Source organism: Octodon degus, unplaced genomic scaffold (assembly GCF_000260255.1).
Source record: "Octodon degus isolate 3935 unplaced genomic scaffold, OctDeg1.0 scaffold00076, whole genome shotgun sequence".
Lineage (NCBI taxonomy): Eukaryota > Metazoa > Chordata > Mammalia > Rodentia > Octodontidae > Octodon > Octodon degus.
Window position 1 is genome coordinate 947,378 of NW_004524652.1, and position 9,797 is coordinate 957,174.

The 9,797-nt window shown below is 61.4% G+C and overlaps 1 protein-coding gene and 1 long non-coding RNA gene across 7 annotated transcripts in view; one reads left to right on the forward strand and one right to left on the reverse strand.

The window, feature by feature from the left end:
* Ulk1 (unc-51 like autophagy activating kinase 1) overlaps positions 1 to 9,297 on the reverse strand; it is a 17,192-nt gene extending 7,895 nt beyond the window's left edge. For all 5 annotated transcript variants that reach the window (XM_023720505.1, XM_023720503.1, XM_023720504.1 and 2 more), the window contains exons 1-10: positions 9,105 to 9,297; positions 8,748 to 8,840; positions 8,625 to 8,666; positions 2,164 to 2,196; positions 1,998 to 2,034; positions 1,075 to 1,248; positions 920 to 993; positions 730 to 831; positions 390 to 448; positions 210 to 292 (exon numbers count right to left, since the gene is read on the reverse strand). In XM_023720505.1, coding sequence (XP_023576273.1) covers positions 210 to 292; positions 390 to 448; positions 730 to 831; positions 920 to 993; positions 1,075 to 1,248; positions 1,998 to 2,034; positions 2,164 to 2,196; positions 8,625 to 8,666; positions 8,748 to 8,840; positions 9,105 to 9,215 — 808 coding nt within the window. In that variant the 5' untranslated portion in view covers positions 9,216 to 9,297. The remainder of the gene's footprint in view (positions 1 to 209; positions 293 to 389; positions 449 to 729; positions 832 to 919; positions 994 to 1,074; positions 1,249 to 1,997; positions 2,035 to 2,163; positions 2,197 to 8,624; positions 8,667 to 8,747; positions 8,841 to 9,104) is intronic.
* LOC111817974 overlaps positions 8,203 to 9,797 on the forward strand; it is an 8,407-nt gene continuing 6,812 nt past the window's right edge. For both annotated transcript variants that reach the window (XR_002822062.1, XR_002822061.1), the window contains exons 1-3: positions 8,203 to 8,270; positions 8,609 to 8,698; positions 8,832 to 8,901. This is a non-coding gene — a long non-coding RNA (uncharacterized LOC111817974). The remainder of the gene's footprint in view (positions 8,271 to 8,608; positions 8,699 to 8,831; positions 8,902 to 9,797) is intronic.

Below are 9,797 nucleotides of genomic sequence, written 5' to 3' on the forward strand. Positions count from 1 at the left end.
CTGGGGAAGGCGCCCGGGCTGTGGCCCTGCAGCTGGGCACCCCCACCCACCCAGGGCCTGGGGAAGGCGCCCGGGCTGTGGCCCTGCAGCTGGGCGCCCCCACCCACCCAGGGCCTGGGGAGGGCACCTGGGCTGTGGCCCTGCAGCTGGGCACCCGGGCACCCCCACCCACCCAGGGCCCGGGGTACGGCTGGGCCATAGCTGCTCACCAAAGTCCATGCGGTCTTTCGGGCTGCGTTGCAGGAGTGCCAGCAGCAGCTGCCGAAGGGGTGCCGAGGTCTCTCGGGGGATGCTGGGAAGGAAGGCAGACAGGCAGAGCTGAGCTGGGAGAACTGGGGCAACTGGGGCAGGATCAAAAGGGGAACACCGGGGGGAGGCAGAGTGCTTACACAGGGACCAGTGTCTTGTTTTTCTCATAGAACAGTCGCAGGTCCTGAGGACTGCTGGCCTGCAGGGACAACAGCATGAGCCAGCCCCTGCCTCAGCCTGGCACACTGGGCCCACATCCCAGCCAGCTCCACCAGGTCACAGGCAGCCCAGTGCCCGCCCTACACTGTGCCCTCCTGGCCACTGATGGCAGGTCTGGCACAAGGAGGGAAGCAGATACACCATCGAGCTTCATGCCACATAGCCCTTGGGGCCCTCGCCTAGCAAACAGACCAGACCCAGCCCAGAGCCAACAACCTGAGCAGCCCCGTTCCCCTGCCCCAGGCCACAGGCCTTGCCCACCTGAAACGGGGCCTTTCCTGTCAGGCACTGGTAGACGATGGTGCCGATGCTCCACAGGTCTGCCTTCCCGTCGTAGTGCTGTGACATGATGACCTCGGGAGCCTGAGGCCAGAGGATAGGTTGGTGCTGTGTGCACAGCAACCCAGCCAGGTGCCACGGGAGGAGAGCTGGGAGCCCAGGAGGGACATACCATGTACATGGGAGAGCCGCACAGCGTGGCCGCCATCATGTTGCTCTGCAGGTAGCGGGCGAACCCGAAGTCAGCTGCAGAGAGAGAGCACCAGGGCAGTGGCCAGGACGTGGGGGCAGCACGTCCCTGTGGCAGTGCCATTGCCCGGGGCTCACCAATCTTGACGCGAATGTTGTTGGGGTTCGAACGGCGCCCCCCAGAGTTGGACAGCAAGATGTTCTGTGGTTTCAGGTCACGATGAATGATGCCCTTGCTGTGCAGCAGCCGCATGGCACCAGCGATCTGCTGCAGGAAAAGCCTGATGGTGTCCTCGCTCAGGGTCCGCATGGCTGCAGGGAGAAGCAGGTCCAGGGGTGCCCATCATGACCAGCAGGTGGCAGTGCAGCCAGGGACACAAGAGCACAAGGGTATATGGGAGCACCCGTTTTGGGACCTGCTTCTCCCCCACAGGCGTCTACCCTGAAGGCTCAGCAGAGAGCCAGGGTGCCCAGAGTGGGGACAAGAAAGAACCCAGCACGCCAGCAGAGGGAACACTCTCACCCTCAGAGCAGAGAACCAAATCAGCTATGGGAACCTCCACCTGGGGAGCCCTATGTTAGGACACAGGCAGGAGGAGCAGTTGCTCTGCAGCCCCAGGTTAGAAACCACCCCTCCCCGACTCCCCACTCTGGTGCCACACCAGAACACCAGAACAGATGATCCCCCAACTGGGCCCCTCAAACTTTCTGCCCACCCCACCCTGGCACCCTAGTCCTGCAATACCACCATACCTCACTTCCTATGTTCCTATTTGCAGGCATAGGGTACCACCACATCTCCTACACAGCCACCCTCACTACCTATTTTACCCTCCTTGTCTCACCCAGAGCCAAAACCCTGGAAGCAAGCCAACTCCCCTGCAAGGACTTGCACTAGATCCTGGTCTGGGCAGAAGGTGGGCAGGTCCAGCATGGCAGGGCCCCTCCTGTCCATTGCAGGGCACCAGGATACAGAGAGCATACCCCCATCCACCTCCCACGAGCAAGGGCTGCGCTGCCGGCCCTCTGGCCACCACGCTGCCTGCCAAGGTATCACTCACTGTGCAGGTAGTCGGCTAGATCACCACCGTTGCAGTACTGAAGAAAGACAGGGACGGGTGTCCAGGCACAGCCGTGTCTCCAATCCCAGCCCCAGCCCCAGCCCCAGCCCCAGCCCCAGCCCCAGCCCTTCCCACAACACCCTCTTCTGACAAGGTCCAGGCTCACCTCCATGACCAGGTAGACAGAATTGGCCATTTCCTACAGGAAAGAGAAGCTTTAAGGGATGGAGCAAGGGTCACCTCAGATGCCCTCAGCACACCACCCACCTCCTGGGTCTCAGGATACAACTGACACACCAAGCCAGGATTCAGGATTACCACCGGAGGCAGGACCTCCACAACCCAGCCAACTCTGGAGGTGTGTGCTCATCATGTCTTGTGTCTGTTCCAATTGAAATGTGAGCCTGGGCTGGGTGTGGTGACCCAGCACTCAGAGACAGGCAGAATCCTAAACTGAGCCCTGCTTGGGCAGTTTAGTAACCTAATGAGTGTCTATCTCTAAGAAAAAAGGGCTAGAAACGGAGCTCAGTACCAAGGTCCTGGGCTCAATCCGTACTACGGAGCCAAATAAAGGAATCTGCATGTGAGCAACAGAGCAGCAGCCCGCAAGGCGGCCAAGGACTGTGGCTGGTCCAGAGCCCGCGATCTCCAGAACTCCACGCTGCATTCTGTACAGCCTCTCCCAGCCACAGGGCAGCAGCAAGCCCAGGTACTGGCATGGAGGGGCTGGCGCACCTAGGCTGAGCCAGCAGCAGGGCACTTGACCACCAAGCCTGTGCCCCAGCCCGAGGCACCTGTCCTTGCCCTGTTCCTGCCCTGCCTCTGGGCAGTGCACACCTAGCTGAGCAAAGCCCTCCACAGAACCAGGCAACAAGTGAACGCCCAGCACAAACACACACTTTTCAGGATTCACGGAGGCCCAAGCCAGACAAGCTGCCCACCCTGCAAATCCATGTTTAGACAGCGTCTTCTCACCCGCTGCTGGGGCGGCTCTGCCAACAGCAAGCACCAAACCAGCCCTGTGACCACAGTGCACAGGCTGGGCATCTGGGCATCCATGCTTCTTACTCTCCCTCTAGTTTTCCCACACTCCAAGTGGGGTACAGGGGCTCAGAGGCCTGCGGGTGGGCACGCAGCCTGGCATGCAGCAGCCCACCATCAAGTGCAAGCACCTTGCCTGCAACAACGTGCCAGGCACCAGGACCTCCTGCGCCTCTAGGCATTCAACGCCAGGTGGCTGAGGCCATGGCCTGGCAGGTGGGGCTCTCAGCCTAGGGGGAGGCATGGCCCTAGAGGGAAGCCCTGACCTGTCCCACTCACGCCCACTCTTTGCCTGGCCTCCCTGCACCTCTGCCCGCCCGAACCCCACCTTTGAGGGAAGCTGCAGGGCAGAGATAAGCATGTGGCTTGGCTTGGGAGTCCCAGGGCAGGGCTCAGGATGACCAGAATGTGCCAGACTTGGGACAGCAGTCAGGTCCAAGAGAGCCCGGGGACAAGAAATGACAGGTAGAAACACAGAAACAGCTTCAAGGGCCGTAGCACCCACCTAGCCCCCGCCACCTGAAGTCACCAGCATAGGACCTCCAGCACTCGCCAGTGCAGGCCATTCAACCCAGGACAAGTACAGCCAGAGGGTGCAGGGTGGGTCCTGAGCCTGCCATCTTGACAGCAGAGACAGGACTGGAGACACAGCTGTGCCCAGAGGTGGGCTACCTCCCTGAATGGCTGGCTCAGGATGTGGGGACTCACCCCTCCCCCACGGCTCCCTCCTGCGTAAAAGCAAGTTCAGAGAGCCTCAAAGCCCTCACATCCAGCTGTGGGCAGGGTGCTGCTGCATGCACTCCAGCCAGGCTCTGAAGAACACCGCAGGTCCCCCAGCCCGCAGAACCCAGCTCAGGACCCCACGCACTCCCCTCCCACAAGCACAGACAAGCACGATGCAGCCAGGCGACACGCCCAGCTGAGCAGCGGCAGAGCCAGCCGAGGCAGGCCAGCTCACACACCCTCCTCAGCCTCAGCGGCAGAGCCAAGCTAAGGGCTGTCCTCTGGGCTGCAATGCCACCCAGGAGGTTGGCAGGAGCCAGGCCCAGAGCCAGCAGGGCGCTGAGGCGCAGGGGCACTGCCAGGGTCCCATGGCTCTCCAGAGCCCAAAGCTGGGGATGGAAGTACAGCCTCCCTACTCCACCCAGCCTCAGTCCCACCGATGCTGGTGCCAGCTGCCAGCCTTGCTCGGCGAGGGACCACGGGAACAGGGGCCACAGGCGGTGGCGGTGGCAGAAACACCAGGATCTTGCACCACACCAGTCCTCTTCAAAGGGAGCAGGATGGATGTGCAGCCTGGAACATAGACCTGGCCTCTGGCCTCTCAGTGGGCCACCACAGTGACAGGGAACCCTAAGTCCCTCCTGCTCCATCGAGGCTCATGACGAATCAAAGCCTTTGAGGGATAACAACCACTGCCTGGAAGACAGGCCCACCATCCCAAGCACCATGCCAGATAGAAGCCAGCTTCGTGGCAAGGCAGCTGCACAGGTCACCGGAGTGGGCACGGGTGCCCGGGCACGTAGGAGCCTTAAGGTGCTTTGCTTAATAGGATCCTGGCTCCCGCCCTCACCGGCCCACTCCAGTCTGGTGACCCAGTGGGTGGGAACATGGGAAGGTGCTGACCTACTTCCCTCCTCCAGAGCTGCGGCAGCCAAGGGAGGCAAAGCCCAGCCACGGTTAGAGGCACCACCCCACCCTGCTCTTCAGTTGCTGGGAAGGGAAGGAAGGCAGCCTGTCCAGAAGAAAGGAACATCCAGCTCTGGCCTGGAGCATGGTGGCAAGATGTCCCCACAGGTCCCAAGCCCAGCCCCACTGACCCAGAGTGGATCAGGACGACCACCACCACAAGGAGCCAGGCAGCAAGTCCCTTGGCCAGAGGGGGCCACCACAAGGCCCGTGCAGGTTGACATGCAGGCAGCCCTACAGCTGGACCACATGTGTCCCCAGTGAGACTGTGGACACCAGACAGTGCGCCATGAGGCTACAGCCCCACCTGCAGTAAGCGCCAGGACAAAGGCAGGGCTGGGCTGAGGGGATAGAGAAGAGGGTCACCATGACAGCAGAAGCCAGAGGGCAGGGTAGCTTCTGGGGCACCACGCTCCCTAACAGGCAGCGCACTTCGCCAGGTGTCTGTCCCACTGCTGTTACTTTGTTTACAGAACGAGCTGTGGGACCCTTATCCCTTCATGGCCCGTGAACACCACACCAGCATCTATGGGAGAGGAGGCTCGGAGTCTGCAGGCAGCTATACCACTGCTGGCCTGGGCCCTTGCCTGCACTACACCCCAACTCGCAGGGCTTGCACCCCACCTGCTCTCTGGGAAGGACGCACTGTGCCTGAGTACACTGCCTGGGACTAAGGTCAGCACAGGCAAGTGCGCCAGGGTCTGTCCGCAGGCTGCAGCATGTTGGCCTGGGGACGAGCCCAGAGCCCAGAGCCCAGCAAGGTGCCCAGCTGCCTTCTCACAGTCCTGGTGGCTAAGAAGAGGGGAGGGAGGCTTCAGTCCTCCTGGGTTCTATCCAGTGCTGAAATTCAAATGGAGAGATCAACACAACAAAAAATAAGCCAGGCACAGTGGCATGTACCTGTGATTCCAGCACCTGGGAGGCTGAAACAGGAGGATCATCGTGCGTTGGAGGTCAGCCTGGGATACAGCCCAGTTCTAGACCAGTCTGAACTACATAGGATACCTTGTCTCAAAATGACAATTCAAAAAAAAAAAAAAAAAATCTCAACAGAAAAGAAAGCAGGGCCCGCAAGATAGCTCAATGGTCTAAAGCGCCTGCTTAGGCAAGCTTAGGCAAGCGCAGAGGACTGCTGTTCGATCCCTGACACCACATACCCCACCAGCCCCGCCCTGAGGGCAGGCTGAGCCAGCAAACTAAATAAATAAATCTGTTGTTAAAAAAAAGGGGGGGCTGGGGAGATGGCTCAGTGGAATAAGTGCTTCCCTGGCAAGCGCAAGGGCCTGAGTTCAATCCCCGGTTCCGCCAAAAGAAAAAAAAAAAGAAAAAAGAAAAAGTAAAGAAAAGAAAGCAACCCTGGGGACCTACACACACCTGATCACAAGAACTAGTCTCCTTAACAGCACACAGGTCACTGACACCCACAGGTACACAGTGCAGTCCTGACACCGAACACATAGTGGCTCAGCCCTTGGCACAATTGGCCAGGAACACAGGTGCCACAGAAGGGGCCTGGGCAAAGGACAACCACAGGCATGGACATCAAGAGGGCTTCAGAAATCCATCCTCAGACCAAGGACACCTGTAGCTGTGTCCTATCACTGCAGAGTTCCAGAACAGCCCCTTGTGCTTCAGCAGCCACTGCAGGTAAAGTCAAGAGTGCCAGGTGCCATCAATAACAGCCACAGGCTAGACAGTGGCTGAAACCTCCCAGACTCCTTCTGGCCAGTGTGCTGTCACCCAGCCAGATGGGCCAAAGGCACACATGTATCCACAGCACAGCCCACCTTGAGCCTAGCTCTCAACACTGAGCCTGCAGGGAGCCGCTCTGGCAGGGACCAGGGGTGAGAAGACAGCAATCAGGGACACATGCAAATGAACAAAACCATGTGAGGACAGCAGGAGTGGCAGGGAAGGATGCAACAGCTGTAGCAATGGTTGTCCCCAGATCAAATATGCAGGATGTCTGAGACCAGAGAACCACCCAGACAAGGACTGAGTGACTGTCTTCCTCTCTGTTAATGTGGGGACATCCTTGCCCAATAATTTCTCACCTGTATGTTTTTTTCTTTTCTTTCTTTTTTTTTTTTTTTTTTTTTTGTTGGGGGGGGGGGACCAGGGATTGAACTCAGGACCTTGTGCTTGCCAGGCAAGCACTTATTCTACTGAGCTATCTCCCAAGCCCCTGTATGTTTTTCTGAGATAAAGCTTTACTCCGAAGTTGGAGCTGGCCTTGAATTAATGATGAGCCTCCTGCTTCAGCCTCCCCAAGCACTGGGATTAAAGGCTGGAGTCCCCAGACCCAGTTACCTATTATTACACATTGGGCTGGGCATGGTGCTATAGGCCTGGCACCTTAGCACTTTGGAGGAAGGCAGAGGCAGGACTGTCACCACTTGAAGCCAGTCTGGGTAACAGAATGAGGTCAAAGCCAGCCTAGTGAGACCCTATCTCAAAAAAACAATTTAAATAGTCAAGCAAACACAAAAAAACAACCAAATCACTGGGCACACAGTTCAAGGCCACCCTGAGCTATACAGCGAGATCTTGTTTTAAAATGCCAGGAATGCATACAAGCAAATCATCTCTGGCTCCAGTGTTCATTCCCAACAAGTTTTAAGGATACAGGGGAGTAGTTCCACACACAGTGGGGTGAGTGGCCCTCAGAGTCCGAGAGAGGCTGTGCTGTGCGTGGCATTTCTTAGCACTTCCTCTGGGCAGAGGAAGCTACAGGGAGTGTTGCCAACACTGGAGGAAGTGGCAGTGCCCAGAGTCAGGTGTATCCCCAGCCAGAGGGCATACCCTGGAGGGCTGGTCAGCAGGAGCACAGGTGACCATCGTCTGCCCTCCCTGGGTCCACCTGGAGATGCTGGGAACAGTGTGGAGCCACCAGGGCAGGACAGGCTGTGTCCTGCCCTTGATGCTGCTGGAGGCTTCTGATGGGGGAGGGGGAGAGGAAGGATGGAGCAGGGAGGAAGCAGAGGAAAGGCCTGGGGAGGGCAGGTGGGGAGGGCACAGAGTGCTTGGCCTCCTGGACCCAGAACACAATGTCTCGGGCAGTTTCCAGGTACTCCCTGTCACACTGGACCTGGACCTGCCCACATGTGACGTGTCATGGCCCCCAAGGCCACAGCAAAACTGACAGCAGAGGGAGGAGGCCACCAAAACACAAGCCGCCCACTGGGAACTTCCCTCAGCCAGGGCCGGTCCCGTGGCCCCAGTAAACAGGTTTCAAAACCATTAGTCAGCACTTCGCCGGCAAGCCGCGCCTCGGTCCCGAAGCTAGGCACCCGGGGCCCTCACCCCGCTCCACTGCCCTGGGGCCCCGCAGGGGTGTCGCCGCGAGCCCTGGGCTGCGGGCCGGCCTGCTGGGGCCCGCCAGCCCGAGGTGGCCCCAGTGCGGCGCTAGGAGCCCGGCGGGCCCAGCAGGCCGGCCAGCGCGGAACCTCCGGCGGCCCTCCCCCTCCCGCGCTGACGCAGGGAGGCCCGGGCCAATGCCGAGCCCCTGGAACACTGTCAACAAACAAGCCGCCGGCCAGACAGGTGGGCCTGCCTGGGACGCCAAACTCAGCCCGGGCCCCTGGGCAGCCACGAGGGGGCTGCGGGGGACAGGGGCACCCACGCAGTGGGCGCCGCGGTGCTGAGGTCCACTCTCCTTGCCAGCAAGCGGCCAGGCAAGCTGGGGTCCGACCAACACCTCGGGGAGCCAGACCAAACTGGGCGGAAGTCCCCAGGGCGCCGACGGCCTCAGGGCTTCACACCGGGGCGCCGGCTCCGCAGGGCACCCAGCGACACTGGCTGGGGCCGCCAGAACTCTCCACGGGTCAGAAGCTGGCAGGGGTCAGGCTGGGTGACACCGCCCCTCCCCCACCCCGCCGCAGCAGCCGGAGGCCTCACCTGGAAGTCGTACAGCGCCACGATGTTCTCGTGCTTCAGCTCCTAGGACGGAACCCCAACATCTCACCAGCCAGGTGGGGACTCGCCGGCTGCCCTCCCCTGCCCGCTGCGGTGGCGCCTCACCTTGAGAATCTTGATCTCCTTGCCCAGCAGCGTCTGGGACTTGGCCAGGTTCTTCTTATTAATACACTTGACCGCGACCTCCAGGTCATGTTTCTGAAAACCAAGAGTGGCTTTTCAAGGCTGGGATCATGCAGAGACCCCTGTCCCGGCTCAGGTACGGCGTCGAGTGTGAGCCCAGAGGCAGCCCAGGCAAAACTCTCAAGCGGGGCCGGGATCCCCGGGAACAGAGGGTCCCGAGGCAGATTTCTGGGGCTGGGCTCCCCGAGCGGAATGCCAGACTAGGTCTCCTGGGGTGGCGGGGTCTTTAAAGTTAGGGTTCCCGAGGGCAGGATCCAGGGTTAGTGAGCGCGCACCCACCTCGCGGTGGCGACCCTTGAAGACCACCGCGAAGGCGCCGTGGCCGATTAGGTCCTTGCGGGAGAACTCGAAGCGGCCCACGGTCTCCACGCCGCCGCGGCCCGGGTCCATGGCGCGGGCTGGCCGGGGGCGCGGGCCGAGGATCGGCGGGCCGGGCGCGGGACTCAGGCGGAGGCGCGGACTGCGGGCGGGCCGGGCGCGCGGGTCCGGGGGCGCGGACGCATCGCCGGGGCCGCGCGCCCCATCGGGCAGGCCCGGGCCGGGTCCCAGCCCCGCGGGCCGGAGGGAGGGCCGGACGCGACGCTCTCTGGATAGGCCGGCGCGCGGACGGACAGGCGGAGCCGGCTGCGGCCGCCGCTGCCGCTGCGCTACCGCTCCCACTTGGCTCCGGCTTTGACTCGGCCGGACTCCTGCTCTGACGAGACTCCGACTGTAGCTACGGCTCGCGAACCGGCGGGGGAAACAAAAGAGCCACGGCAGCGGAGCGACGGAGCCCGAGACGCCGGCGCAGCCGCACTGCGTGGGGGCGGGCCTTGGGCGGGTGTAAAGGGCCCCGCGCTGGGGCGGGGCGGGGACTCGCGACGCGACCCAGCGAGCGCAGAGGCTGGCGGAGGGGGCGGGGCCTCGAGGACCGGGCCGCTGAGTGGTGGGCTGGCGGTGGGGCGGGGCCTCGAGGACGGGGCCGCTGAGTGG